General features: G+C 43.7%; 1 protein-coding gene across 3 annotated transcripts; it reads right to left on the bottom strand.

Annotated features, from left to right (window-relative positions):
- Positions 1–187: 187 nt before the first annotated feature.
- impdh1b (IMP (inosine 5'-monophosphate) dehydrogenase 1b) lies at positions 188–12439 on the bottom strand. 3 transcript variants are annotated; one of them, XM_068586408.1, is made up of 16 exons: positions 12204–12439; positions 10375–10473; positions 10114–10194; positions 6859–6907; positions 5279–5380; positions 5118–5192; positions 4704–4910; positions 4508–4595; positions 4208–4407; positions 3851–3941; positions 3651–3746; positions 3127–3270; positions 2798–2942; positions 2576–2719; positions 2385–2468; positions 188–1798 (listed from the first exon to the last, which is right to left on the bottom strand). In XM_068586408.1, exons 2-16 carry the CDS (start codon positions 10470–10472, stop codon positions 1777–1779), a joined length of 1626 nt encoding a protein of 541 aa, XP_068442509.1. In that variant the 5' UTR covers position 10473; positions 12204–12439; the 3' UTR covers positions 188–1776. The 3 variants fall into 3 exon arrangements, with proteins under 3 accessions (XP_068442509.1, XP_068442510.1, XP_068442512.1); XM_068586409.1 differs by having other exon boundaries at positions 10114–10191; XM_068586411.1 differs by lacking the exon at positions 10114–10194.
- Positions 12440–15400: the final 2961 nt, after the last annotated feature.

The raw sequence follows: 15400 nt of genomic DNA, 5'->3' as shown, positions 1-15400 counted from the left end.
GGGAAACTGAAAACAAGCAGCAGTCATTTCCAACTGGATATAGGTATATATTTCTCCATATATTTTCATGTACATTTATTTTGCAATTTTGTGTAATTGCAAGGCTTTTTTTTCTGTCACGTGAACCCTGTGCAGGGTCAATACATTATCACGGTAGAGGATTCAACTCAACTCTTACAATCTGGGAAATTTTATTAAGAAAAAAAAAAAAAGAAAAAAAAAAAGACATCTGGCCAAAAGGACATCCAGTATGAAAATGTTAGAAAAGCCTACTCCTACATAAGCTGAATGATAAACACAAGCGATGCAGTTTTAAAGAAGAGGGGCGGTGTAGCATTTTGCTTTTCCACTGAGCTGTCATGCAGCCTTTAGCCATCCCCGTTTCAAGGCATATCTCTGGTATAAAGAAACAAATTAAATCAGAAAGAAAAGAAAACAGTCACAGACAACCTATGCCACACTGTAGAGGATGCAGGAATGAAGTGACTAGGTAACGAGCGACTTTTTGCGCCAATTTTGGTTTTGAAATTACAAAAGAGAAAGAAAAAAAAAGTGTCAGTGGAAGCGTCAAGACACTTGGCAGTATATATGCAATTACAGTAACGCAGAATATAAATACAGCCAGGTTTGGCTTCGTGAAAAAACTAACATGCATATCAAAACACGTCATGCGCAATTCAAAGCCCCCTCGAGACTATACAGGTTTAATATAAAGTTTGTTTTATCTAAAAGTATTCAAATTTACGGGCAGAGAAATAGTCCTCATTTTGAACTATTCTTGATTGATGCAATACATTTTAGGTTGTTTTTTTTTCTTCTTTTCTTCCAACATACCTGATCTTCAGCTTTTGGTCCCTTCCATGCCTCATATGAACACTACACACTGAAATGGGACACTGATTATTTGCCATGATTGCCCACAACAGGTTAAGACTGTGGGTCTGGGTTGAGTGTATGGATTGAAGGAGACACTGACGGATACAAAGTAGACAGGAAAATTGGCACGGCCAACATCTCGTACCTCTGGATCCACAATAGAGGGAAGTAAACAATATACTATACAGCTACAGTTCATAAAGTAGCTTATACCTTAAATTACTTAAAAATGAAGAAAAAAAAAAACAATAGTAAGATTGCCATGAAACACCAATACACTTCACATTGAGAGACAAGTGGTTCGTCTTGTTTTCTGCATGTACTGGTGTGTTTAAGAGCTGGGATGGGAGAGGCTTCAGACGGGGGGAGCGTGCTGTAAACGTGGGTCCCAAAAAAAGCCAGATAGGATGCTGATGTGATCTCTAATAACAAGTAAACACAGTGCACCTTCACTTTCCTTGTCCCAAGACACATTTTGAACTCTCATTCAGTCAGACGCCCGCTACCCATGATTCACCACCCACACAGTTCACCCACTCACTACCATCAACACGCACGCTAAATTGGGATGGGCTGCGTACTCAAGATACAGGCGTGTCATCCCGAAACCCCTGATGCGCCGCTTCTTGAGTGCAAAATCCCAGGGGAAGGGGGAAAAAAGAGAGAGAGAGAGAGGGAGAAAGTCGGGTGTCTGTTTGATGAGTCTCACTTTGCTACTGTGCCTTGATCCTCCCAAGAGCCGCCGGCAGGGATCAGAGAGAGAGCAACGGTTGATACGACGGAGGAGAGGGAAGAGAGGGTGTAGTGGGTGGTGCGTATTTTAGCAGAAGTGGCGATTTTTAACATTTGGTCACTGTTAAGACGTGCACCGATGATCTGCACTCCATCGCCCCTCCCCGCTCAGTAAAGCCGCTTCTCGTAACTGTGGAGGGAGAGAACAATCGGGAGAGAAATCAACACACGTGAATCAAATGTGAATCAGTGTATCGCTGCAACAAGTACGTTAACTGAGGTTCATTTTAATTCATTTACTGGTAACATGTTTTCTGAATGGATTTAGCAGAAATCCGCTTAATTGCATTTGCAAAAAGGGTCTCTATGGAACGCAAGGACATGCAGTCTGGGGACCAATAGCATTGTCCCTTTCTTTCCCTCAACTACAGCAGGTTTTTTTTTCCCCATTGAAGTGTTTGCCGATGCCAACGCTGAACATGAACAGCAGTAATATTGGAGCCAGTTTCTTAGCAACGTAAGGATGAAACCATCTATGGTTGTCAAAGAAACCACACATTTGAGTTCCCCTTCCTGCTTCTGGGACTGACATTTTGTTTCCACCACAACAATTCAGTCCGACTTCCTTTTAAGAAAGGAGGGTGTTTGTTGTCGGTTCTTTGTGCATGATCCCCACAGATTACAAAGTAAAAACGTTCTTGTCCCAGAAAAAAAAATAGGAAATAACTTTTTTTTGGAGAAAATGTACGGTCGAATTTTTATTTTTCATTACTTACGAGTGGAGTCCATGAACACCTCCCTCCACCTGTGCAGACATGGTCCTCTTTTCAAACTTCAGCTCTCCGGAATACATCATGGAACTGTAAAAGATAGAAAGATGGTCAAACATTAAAGCGCATAAAAGTTACCATCTGTATTATAACCAAAGATTGACACACACACACACACACACACACATACTACTCACCGGAGGACAGAGAGACTCTTTGCCCCGATGTCCTGGCAGCCGTGCTGGATACCAGCTATCAGGTAAGGGACAAACTTGTGGATGGAGCCCTTGTCCTGGATGGAGCCCGACACACCCTGGGCTACCTTCACGTTGTCGCCCTCACTGTGGAAAGACATTAATCATTATTCCCCACTGTGGAATCAAAGTGTTTAACTGCTGGCCTTTTGCCTCCCCGCGTACCTAAAATAGCGTTTCTGGCTGCTGGTGCTCTTCTCCATAGCGTCCAGGGAGCCCATGCCACGGTACTTTTTCAGCCGCACACCGTCTGAGAAGAAGTACTCCCCTGGAGCCTCGGTGGTTGCAGCGAGCAACGAGCCCATCATTACTGGAGTGGAGAGACGGGAGATGATTATCTTCAGTTCTTTTATTAACCCGATCTAGCAGCATCGCTGCTGTGGAGGCTGCATTTCTCCAGGATTAAGAAACTCTATGAAATATGACTACGAGATAAGGCCTTCTTTTTCACAATGTTTGGACGCTCTCCGTGACGTAAATCTTGGAAATCTCACCAGTCGACGCTCCGAGAGACAGAGCCTTCACCACGTGGCCCACGGTCTGAATGCCTCCGTCAGCGATGACGGGCACGCCGAAGCGCCTGGCGTACTCGGCTACCTTGTACACCGAGGTCCCCTGGGGCCTTCCACATGCCATGACTGGAAGACAGAACGTATACATGACATGACTTGTGTGGAAAGAGATGAGCTTGCACACACATGCACACAATAAAAAGCAACATCTGGTTAAGTGGCGACTAATGGAGGTATTTTAGGTTCGTGTCCTCTTGCTGCAACGCGTCTCCTCTGTTCTTGATAGGGACCGTGACCCAATGTGAGCACGAGAGGCCGGTCCCCATGGTTACCAAGAATGAGGCCTTGGAAGATCACCATGACAACTAGCGTTAGCAACGGATGGCCTTTTCTTTTTTTTCTCTTCTCAAATGAAATTGATGTAAATGTAATTTCCGGTGCTCTGTTAACCAAAAAACGTGTTGCGACTGTGTTTATGGGATGGCGTTGAGCAGACGGTTCAGTACCTTCCTGCGTGATGCAGATGGAGCCGCAGCCCATGCCGACTCTCAGAGCATCGACACCAGCGTCGATCAGGTTCTTGGCCTGGGCCGCCGTGACCACTGTCGGTAGAAGAAGATAATAAAAAGGGGGCAGATATTAGATTTTGTTGGCTGGCAAAAAGACAAAATGTCATTAGGCCACAACAGCAACAAGCGAAACTCACCGTTTCCTCCCACCACTTGTAATTCTAGATACTTCTGTTTAATATAATTTATCATGTTGATTTGATACACCGAGTTGCCTTGTGAAGAGTCCTGGGGATGCAAAAACATTCATGAGTTAAGTTCACTGACAAGGATTCAGCAGTCTTAACGTAAAACTAAGAAAAGCATGCAGAGTGTGTATCACTTGTAAATTAATACAATATCGTTATGGTGCTCCCAGTAGATTTAAAAGTATGCCGGGTCCGTATGAACGTACACTCTTCCCAAGTATCGGTTATAATCCACTGTCTGAGCAATCTCTGCTCAGACAGTGACCTAACTTTGGTCCAAGCCTCCTAAACAATCCAACGACCCACCAGCACAACAACATCCACTCCGGCCTGCACTAACAGGTCCAGTCGGTATTTGTCGTCCTCCCTGGTGCCGATGGCGGCACCACACAGCAGCTGTTTGCGCGAGTCTTTGGAGGCCAGCGGGTAGTCCCTGTTCTTCTTCAGATCCGTCCTGGCAATAATGGCCACCAGCTCGTCGTTATTGTTTACAATGGGAAGCTTGCCTGGTTGTGGAGAAAGTTAAAAATCTGGGTTATTAACCTGAATGAGTGGGACCAAAATCCAATGAGAAAAAGCTGCCGTCACACACAGACTTCCATTCACCTTTTTTACTGCGCTGCAGAATATCATTGGCTTCTTTTAGGGTAACACCGGCCGGAGCCACGACCAACTCCTCCCTCTTCGTCATGGCCTTGGGGATGACAAGCGGGAAGCAATCAAATGAGTGAGGCCGAGACGAACACTTGTAAACTAATGGAGGATCGGTTGCTTTTAAAAAAAAAAACATAAAAATACACACCTCTTCCAGAGGTTTGCTGTGGTCTTTCTCAGAAAGGAAGTCAATGTCTCGGGAGGTGACGATGCCCACCAGTTTGCCGCCCATTTTGCCTGTCTCTGTGACAGGAATACCAGAGAAGCCGTGTCTTACTTTGGCCTCAAACACATCCCCGACTGTGTGGCGCGGACTCATCACAACGGGGTCTGTGATGAAACCCTGCTCAAACCTCTGGAGACCAAGAGAAACCAAAAGGAATTATTACTATTGATATGATCCCCACCCTTGCTCTTTATTTGTGCAAAGCAGCGCAAAGAAACCACACCAGGACACACAACAATAAGTACAAATTAATAAGCAAAGAAAAAATAGCTTGACGTGAAATGTAAAGAAGATGTTTGTACATCTGAAGAATGATCATTCATCATCATTATTTACCTTAACCTTGCGGACCTCATTGGCTTGGAATTCGGGTGTGCAGTTGTGGTGAATGATGCCGATGCCTCCCATAAGCTACCAAATAAAATATGTCAGAATTGAATTAGACAGTAAATGAAAATTGGTACTTTCTTGATAGCAGTTTTGAAGCAGTGTCTTACCGCCATAGCAATAGCCATAGCCGACTCTGTGACCGTGTCCATGGGGGAGGAGATGAGAGGGGTCTTCAATGTGATCTTCCTTGTCAGCGCTGACGTCAGGTCCTAAGAGACACAAAGAGGGAGGAGGGGTGGATGCACTCTTTAATAATGTGTTTACAGAGGTTTGTTTCTGTAGGTCTGCACATGAACCACCAGGGGGCGGACTAAACTTGGCAGATTCAATACCCTGCAGTAGATAATATCTTCGAATATGTTTCAGTGAGAGCGATAGAGTCACTTGAGGTCACATTCATTCCAACAATCGGCGTACGTTAGCGCTCCTTTCACGTAAAATGTACATCATTTCAGTTTGTGTGTCATTACACGTTAATCTGATACAAGATGTCTGTAGTGAATAAGATGCATGGGCCATCACAACCACAGTCTCTCCATCCCACCGCATCTCAAACTTTAACATCTTGCTGATTCCCACAACAGCCGTCACCCGCTACTGTTATCTTCAACCATGTGTGTGTGAAAACAATAACATTCTTTGCACATGGGAAACCAGCAAATGAGATCTGTGGTGTCCAAGCTTCCCCCTCCTTATCGTTGTCAGACAAACTACAGAGGCTTATCTCGAGGGGTTCAGGGCCGAGCCAGGACCTAACACCACGCTTCCATTTCGAGAGCGCAGCTGCACTAACCTGCTAAATTCACCCGAGCGTTAGGACGGCGGGTCGAGAACATCGCAAACACAAAGAATTTCCCACAACACCTCCGCGCACATGTGGGCAGCTTCTTCACGTCACCTTACAGTGCGAGCACAAAAGATACGAGGTGCATCGCAGTGTGAATATAAAGTGCTCCATTCAAAGATGCGACAGAGGTCAAATGTGGAAGCGTTTGTTATTCGAGCTTGAATAGAATCCGGTGAAAAACTAGGGCACGGCAAAGACTCTATTGAGACATCCAGCCCGCGACAACATGCCGAGGCCGACAAGCATCTCACACAGCAGCTCCCTATAACTCAAGTGCGGGGGAAAAGGGAGAGATTAGAGATACATTAATTAAAAAAGGACTGCTTAGATGGACATAGCAGAAGAGGGGGATTTCGTCCGAAGCCCGGAGATTAACTCTCCCGAGACATGTGGACGAGCAACCGACCAGACAAATGTAAACACACGGTTGAGGCGGCAGCCAGTGGGTGACCACATAGGGCAAAAATAGCAGGGCAGCGGGGGGAAGAGAAGAAATGATGCAGACGGTTTTTAAATGGACAAAAACAAGACTGCTTTTTTGTGTACGCGCTGCTATTACGACACACGGTTGAGGTCTGGGGTAAAGAGGTTTGTTGAACATAAAATGAAAAAAAATACGGCTGATGGTTTAGGACGCGGCTCGGCCAAGAGCGGACCGTCTGCCGACGCATTAACTATCACGGAGGGGTGCGTGAAGGGAACCTAAGTGATTTTAAAGTGCCCGAGAAAGTCTCTTCTCAGATGCGACGGATACTTGCAACAATCTTCCCGAAACAACCCGCGACCTTACGGTGCCCTTTTGTATTCTCAAATGTGTCCTTCGCACGTAGGTGTACTCACCACTTCGTCCGAGGTGAAGTCGATGAAGCCGGGTAATATCAGGAAGTCGCTGAAAGACATAAACAAATGTAAAGTAAGGGCCCAGTGTGACTTTGCATGGCTGGTGTGAAGCATCCTTTAAAATACCGAGAGCTAAAGAGTCCCTTGTGTTGAAAACAACGTGCTAAATATCTCTAAGAAAAACAAAGTTGAGCATGTTTTCTTATTCTTACGTGTAGCTCACAGGGGGAATTGAAAAGCAATTGAATGGGAGTGCTATTGAACAAGATAACTGAGTCGTAAGGGGTCGTAACACACACACACACCAACCAAAAAAAAAGGTTTAGATTGTTAACGAACATTTGAATTGTTAGACATTTAATATGTTTGTAAGTGCCTGATCTCTTTCTACTAATATCCTTCAGTATACCGATTTCATTTAGCCAGGATACTCTTCAATGTCTCCTCAAGGTTTCCAAAATATTACTAAGTAGGGTAGTGGCCGAGTACAGACACAGTGTGGCTGGGTCACGCTGCGTCCTGTCAAAGCTACAGTTGATCTCACTCAGCTCTTGGACTGAATAAACACCACGAGCAGGTAGAAGGATGACATGAGCGGGTAGTGAGAGAGTGAGACGCAGGAATGGTGTGTTTGTTTTTTAACCAGAAATTCAAGCGTTTTTTTTTTTTTTTTGCATGTGGGTGTGAAAACAGGGGGAGGGAACGGACGGAAAGATGCAGGAACAAGGAAGGCTTTGAATGCCACGTGGACGTTGGAGGAAGTTTGGGGAGGAGGGGGAGGTGGTGGAGTGTGAAGACAGAATGTGGGTGTGAAACAGGTAGAAAATGAGCAGTACAGGTGGACAATGGATGACAGTGAAAGTAAAGGCCTGATACGCTGTAACAGATCTTGTGTGGGTGGAAAAGGAGGTAAAGGAAGGTCTGAAGTAGTCGCACAAGATGGGACACTATGAAGGGAGGAGTCCCATTTGTGTGTTTGTTTGTTTTCCTTCTCACTTTAGAGTCCAAAACGTCCACAAACATCAGCGCGGGGACATGCAGGAAGTCCAGCACACATCTGCTCGCATTTAGCAGCCGCCACAAACCTCAGCTGCTATATTTGTGGTTCACGAGGCCGCACCTACTGGCTCGGGGGTCAGCGCTACACCAGAGCTCATCGCGTCGGATTTGAATTCTGAAAACACAAAACGCTGGCTCGGTGATGCCTTATTATGGTTCTCCTTTTTGAATGTTAAATGTAGACCAATGCATGAGGCTGAGCGGAAGCGCTTTAAAATCATAACCAGAGGCCTGAACTGATCGGGCCCAGTTTAAAAAGCACTCCCATCAAAACATCATCCAAAAGCAGCCGAGAGCACGGCCACCAGTGTGTTTGTAAATATAACAGGGTGAATCTCAATGTGTAACATCTGTACGTCTGACACCCACACTGACTAGTTTTGGTGATGAAGACACTAGTGGACAACACTATTACACTAGTTAGCAGCAGGGATGCGTCCGCTACATCTCTGTAAGGAGTAAAACAATGAGAAGTACATCGGTGCTCTTCTGCCAGCCCTATGTGTGAGGTCATCAACTACAGTTGTTATCAAATGGTTTTAAGATGACTTTGTTTAACAAGCGACTCGACCATAAAGATCAATTTTATGCTTCATAAAAAAGATAGTGTGTGATCGGTGAACATCCTGGACAGTCCATAAGGCCCACAGCGTGTCGCTGAGTTGTATATGGTGCAAAGTTTAAATTATATGGTTGAGTTTAAGTAGTCTTGTGTGAATGGCAGTGGCCATGTATTTAGCCAGCAGCGTGTAGCAGAGGAGGCACTTTTGGAAATGTTTTTTTACAGTGTCTGCATGTATATTCATGTATAGTCTGTCTTGCCTCGTAAAGGAAAGCTAACCGCTAGGAACTCTTAAAGTTGTCCGCCTGTCACTTTCTAGGCCATTTCAATTCAGAACAGTAGAGTTCAAAAGTAGCTTTGATTTAAAAGAAGATGCAACGAGTTAAAAAAAAAAGGTCAAAATGTTGCAGAAACACATTTCTCTCACTGTTTCCGTCTTCCGGTGTCTCACTTTCTCTAGGTGCCTTGCTTACTTTACCACGAACATAACAAAAAAGATAAATTAGCAACATCCTGTTGAATTGGATTCTTAGATACAGAACGTGAGATAAGACTCTAAGAGTCGATCAAGTCATTTGGGAAATTTAACATATGTACATTACAAAAAACGTGGTCAGCAATTTTAAATGTGCTTCTAAGACAAATCTAGCAATAGACGTTGAACCAACCCGGTCCACCCGAGTTGCTCCAGCAATCCACATGATGTCAATTCAGGCCATCATGTGCACAAACCTCCCTTTGGCCGTGATGCACTTCATTAGAGTGTGGAGAGGTTGTTCAATCACATGCGGACACACTCGAGCACTATTAACCTTTCCTATTCAATTAGCGTCTGTAAAATGTGGAGCAGCATGATAAGTGTAGTTTCAGATATTTATTTTTTTTGTGCTGACGATTATGCTATGTGGAGAATTATGTACCATGTACTTGATAGAGAATCATAAATTGACTAATGGTTTTTCAGGGACCGTTTAGCGGGCATCGTAAGCATTGATTGTGGTGGTTTGTTAGTGCCTGTTTCAAGAAGTAAAGAACTGCGATGGATTCAGGAGAAAGCTCAAGCCGCTACAACCGAGTTACACAATGCTTTGCTTCTTGTGATTTAGGATTAAGAAAATGAAAAGGGGTGAGTTCAAGGATTAATTGAAGAAAATCGCAGACAAAATGCATGATGAGTTCAAATACAAAGCATGTTTTGGTCATCACCAGAATGTGTACCAGAGCTGAGTGAGGTTAAGAAAGGTGAGAGAAAGTAGTGCTTGATTGGTGATTTTAGAAAAGAAAAGTGTGTGTTTTTAAGAAAGGGCATGAGCTGCTCTGACATGCATGGTGCATTCACAGAACAGATTATGCGCTTTGATGGTTAGTTGAAGGTAATCATGCAGTTGATGTGCAATGGAAGCAAATTTGATCCCCATGACTGAGATTATATTGAGCCCTACTTTTATCTCCCGCATTCATGCACTTTCAAGATACCAGATTGGGATTTTTTTGGCATTGTTTGTTTCAGTTAAAGTAAAGTTGCTTTAGAAGGACTGTCATTTGCTTCCCCTTTATAAATTCACTCTTTGGAGAGACAAAGGATTTTTAACAGCACAGTTTCAAAACAGTTTGAAGATGACTGTTTTACTCACTTGTAAGTCAACCCATCTCCTTTAGAGCATAGCTCTTCAGCCGTATGACCATCGGAGACAACGCACTGTTGGTCAGATCTGCTGGTTCAAAATGTGTTGGCCATTACAAAGCACTGCTGCGTACACGTCACCCACCATTGCGCGCAGGTGAGGGTTGTTTTTTTTTTTTAAAAAGGTGACCTAACTTTAAATGAATTTAATTTTACTGAGATTTCTTGGAAAAAAAATCGAAATCAAAGATTGTGATGCAGAGAAACTTACTTGTACGTAAGGCCTTCTCCGACTGAGAAAAGCTGCTGAGCAGAGAGTCCATCTTCAGGGACGTATCCCGTACCACCGCTGATCAAGTAATCCGCCATGCTGCCAAATGATAAAGAGAAGCAACTTCAAATCAACTGTGCAGCCCAAGATTCGGACAAAGATGTACATGTAAAGGATGCTCTGCAAGAACACTTGGCATGCACTTTGCAGGCAGAGCTTTGGTGACCTTCTCACAGGAAGACATAACCATAGCAACATCAACATCCCATAGCCAGGCAGGCCAGTACGCCTGCGCGGCGGGGGCAAGCTGCCACCACTTCAAACATTTGCAAAAACTGGCCAATAAAAACAATACTAATAATGCGGTAATAAACTCGTCACGGTGTTATACACGTTTAATTCAGACATTGTTTTTCATCACTGCTGCAGATACATCACGCGGCGTTATGCAACATTGGATCACAAACATATATACGTCACTGTGAAAAAATGTATTATCTATTGTGATTTAGTGCCGAGCGAATTTATGTCTACTTCTAAATTATGAATGCCATTACTATTTTAAAAACATAAATCGTGCGCATATGGCGTATGACATCAGTGCAATAATCCCCACGTGAGCGCCTGCGAAGCAAAACCTTGCCATATGACCCACTTACATTCAACTGAACCAATAGCGAGGACTATAGGATATTTTTTAAAATATAAATGAAAAAAAAAGCATATGAATTGAAACATTGTATTAAAAAAAAAAACACGGCATGCTCCATATGCGTCGTCTCGACTGGAATGGTGACGTATAGTTACTGGCCTGGTGACCTGCATTGCATTATCAGTCGCTGCCAAACATTAGCTGCCTTTGCACTGCACAGCCATAGTTAACAATCCGTACCAGTGTCACGTGTTTACAAAAGTAGGATACGCAACATCCTTGCTTTTATCTATTTTGTTACGATTATCATCCACACTATGCCCCGTGTTAGCCTCCACAAATCGCTCACCTCGAAAGCAAACATCCGGTTACACAGATTAGTGCATTTTAAAAACCGACACAAAGCATGCCGAATTGAAGAGAGGCTCGTGTTGTTTACTGAAGGATCCACTATATTTGTCTAACCCACATAACGTCAGTTAAAAGAACAGAGGCAAAACGATTTCGGCAGAGCTTTAATGCGAGTTTGGTGGTGCGTTCAGGTGTAGGTCGAGTTCATGCCGACACAACGTGTGGGCGTTATGGTTGATATACTTAACATAGCGTGTTCATAAAAACAAAGCATACGCGAGGGACTTTCAGTTAACATGAACATAAAACGGTTTAGCATCATTGCCAGTAGAGTTGAACAAAATAAACATTAATGTCACAAAACGTCATCGTTATCTGTGTACAGTCACCGCACCATCAGACTCGTCACCGTGTCTCCGTAACGGGTCAGATAACCGTGCGGGCTACAACGTTACTCATTTAAAAGAAGTAGGTAAACTTTAACCCGTGTGCACTCCAAAAGCAACAAAAAACACCCTCGACTGGTGCCGATGTGTTAATAATCCACGTATGTGCACGCAAACGCAACTTTTGGCAGACCAGACATGAGCCGAGTCCAGCAAGGCTTTACTTGCAGACATGTGGGAGCAGCAGTTAGCATTTAGCATTGCTTGTTATTTTATGGCGTGGCATAATGGAAAAACGCTCCCGAGCGTTTAAAGCAAGCACTTGCTCTACCCTTTAGTGAAACAGGAAATACAGTAGTTTGGGGGTACGTGGCTTCTGAAACCAGCGTGCACAATATCCCCCCTCACCCCACTACACCGAGTTGCGTTCGCTAGCTAACCTTTTTGGAGCTGATGCCCACGTTGACCAAGGGGTAGCAACTTTCCAGCTGTGAAGCTACAGAAAACCACGCTCTCAAACACGGCAATAGACGCGGTGCGTTTCCTTCTACCCCGAAGAAACAAAACCGGTGGAGAGAGAGGAAGAAGACAAAAAGGCTGTCGCTCGGTGCTCCAAGATGTAAAAGTACTGGCTAGCAGTCAAGTGAATCAGAAGTGATCGCCTGTCGCTACAGACAGTGCGTGTTTGGTGCTATGTACTGGCAGCAGCGTCACATCCCCTCTCCTCCTTTCAGAGGCGTGTTTACTCTTCCTCCTTTTTTGGGGTGAAGGAAAATCGGTTAAGTATTTTTTTCTTTCTACGTGGACGTTTCACTCCCTGAAATGCCTCCGGACCGGTTTATCAGAGCTGCCTGCGGTGTATCCCAGTTTATTCGTCCGAAAACACGGTCTGGGTTAAATTGAAGATAGTCTCTACTTCCATTTTTTTTTTGCATTTTGAATGCAGGACTTTTACTTGTTATTGAATACTTTTCCATTTTAGTATCGCTACTTTACATATGTTCCCCTCCATCTACACTACTTGCGTGTAACTTGGGTCAAATTCCATGTATGTGTACACACAGTCTAAAAGCTGATTCTGATTACTATTGTTTTTTCTACAGTTTCAGTCAATAGTTTTATTTTTTGTATTGTTCGTCAAATTGTCTTTTTGTGTGTGTGTGTGTGTGTAATGACAAATAAAGCAACATATAGTGGAAGTGAATGGCAACCATGCTTGAGCATGAATTAGTTAACACTAATAGGAAAGCAGCGTTAACTAAATCCTGGTCACATGTAAATCATCTAAACTGAATTAAGTGCACGGAAATGTCCACATGATGACAATTGCAGGATGGATGCAGAGAAGCAGCTCTTAGAGGAACACAGATTATTGTGGATCAAATGATCAATGTCTCTCTTTTTTTTTTTTTATCCCTAAGACCTTTTTTACTACTGTATACAACATTGGATATATCAGTGAGCTGCCTCATAGATAGTGCATCCCAAGTATTGATGTCCCTTTCAATGTTGTGTTTGGAAACAAAAGAAAGTTCAACCTCTAGAAGAGAAAGTAGTTCTATTTTGGGCTATTTCATGAATACATGGGTGAGTGAGCTGTATGAGAACACATGGTTTAAAGCTCATTTCATGACTTACTGTGTAATCGAATGAGTAAATGGTTAATACATTGACCAGTAGTCTGTTAATAATAACATTTGAAGAAAAACTGCTTCAACGAGACATCAGAGTTGGGACACTCACGTTACTTTATGGCACAGAAAATCTTAGAAAAAAAACCATTCACAATACTTGAAAAATGTCAATGTCATTGAGCTGTAGGCTGCATAAAAGCTGACAGAAAAAAAACTTTTTCTTCCTCATGACTAAAAACATGACTGTTAGAATATCGTATCACCTCTGTTGCAGCTTCATTGAGCAGAGGATCAGAATAAAGTGGTTCACAACGACAAATGTTTTGTGGTTTCAGCTGCTAAAACGAGGGACATGTTGTCACATTAAAAGTACATCAAGAGATGATTTACTTAAATTGCAGGCTAAGAAGTCACATCAGTAGTATTATCGGGGCTGACATTTCCGGTATATTGATCATTTCTCGCAGAGATGTTTCACTGATTTCATTTCTGACATTGAATCCGATGGAGAAACCATGTGGTCTTCCCAGTAACCTAATATGCCTCACAGTGCTCTCTTGTTCTATATTAATCTTACGTGAGGGCTGCTGGATTGGTCTCAAGGTGAATCAAGGGGATTTGTTTCCCACTCTGTGTTTGTGTCAAATTAAATGTGGGTCATTTCAGATATGGGTCAGTGGTTCCTTTATGCACTGTAGCTATTCTGAGCAGTTGATTCAGCCTTGTGCATCCTCCCTGCGGCATGCTGCTCTCTCCTGCTTTGATGTTGCATTGCAGAATTGTCCGTGTGCACAAAGGGCACGCGTTAAAAATAGCACCTGACAATTTAAGATGAGCCATATTTCTTTGACGCTATGGCACCTGCTCGTAAGACAACATATTATCAGTCCTCATCCTACTACTCACAAATGAGTAAGCAAGGGATTTTAACCTCAAGGGCATTTGCAAACTGATCTAAATGCAAGTGTGTGTGGACATGTAAACTGACCCGGTGGCATGACGTTCATTTACATGTGCAGACTCGTGAAGGCACAGCCTGGGAAAGTAAAGCATGAGGACTGACACCTTGTCATTTCATTTCCAATTGGATATTGGCATTGAGGGTGGAATTTCTTGTGGCATTCATTTATTTCATCGTTAGTCTTGTCTTGTAGTCTTATATGTGTCTTTTTTACAATATTTTGTATTATTGTTTATGAATGTTTTTGCAGAACTCTTACTTTCACTGGTAGGAAATACAATTTTACAGCAGGAAGATTTGCAAAAAAAAAATAGCCACAAACACCCTTTCTGTGATTGTAAGGAAAAATGAACAGGTCTTTTTTTTATATGATCCTATACTGTTTGAGGTCTACCTAAAGGTGGCTCATGCTCCATCTGTTTTCTCAGCCACTCACCCTTCTGGGCCGAGACCGGCCTGGATGCGTGTGGCGCTGTATCGCTGGGCTGCCGTTTCGTGTCCATGGCCATGTGAGGATCGGCGGGCGTACTGGTCGCCTTCCCTGGGTGATACGTCGGTACTCCGGGGCTGAGTGTCTCCTACAATTCTCCGATAATCCACCTCCTGGCTCTCCCTCGCACCATCCGCACCAAAGTGCTCATAACCGTACCCTTCCATCGTCCGTCCAAGGTCAGTCTCTAAATCCAGTGGCCTTTGAGCCTCGCCGTGCAGCTCGCCGGCTTTCAAACAGATCAGTGAAAGTATCCGACCGCTGGACGTCACATTTGTGTCAAAACAGACCTCTGGAAACCCCTCTAATCATATGAACTTCATCACCCAAGTTTGGATTCAATCACAATTTGCAAAAAAACAAGTGGAGACTCTCGCTTTTGTTTCTCAATATTCTTATCTGGAGTCCAGTGTCTGCTCCTTTCACTCTGCCTTCCAGACCAGATACGGAGCTGCAAAGGTGTTCCCACAGTCAGAGAACACGAAGAAAAAAAGAAGAAGACCTGTGTCGGGCTCCTCCGTCTGCCCCGGTAAAGGATGCACCTGCCTACAA

This window comes from Clinocottus analis, unplaced genomic scaffold, assembly GCF_023055335.1.
Source record: "Clinocottus analis isolate CAN_PGR_092001 unplaced genomic scaffold, fCliAna1.0.p SCAF_20, whole genome shotgun sequence".
Classification (NCBI taxonomy): Eukaryota; Metazoa; Chordata; class Actinopteri; order Perciformes; family Cottidae; genus Clinocottus; species Clinocottus analis.
The sequence above is the reverse complement of the archived record's forward strand: the minus strand, read 5'-3'. Positions and strand labels throughout refer to the sequence as shown.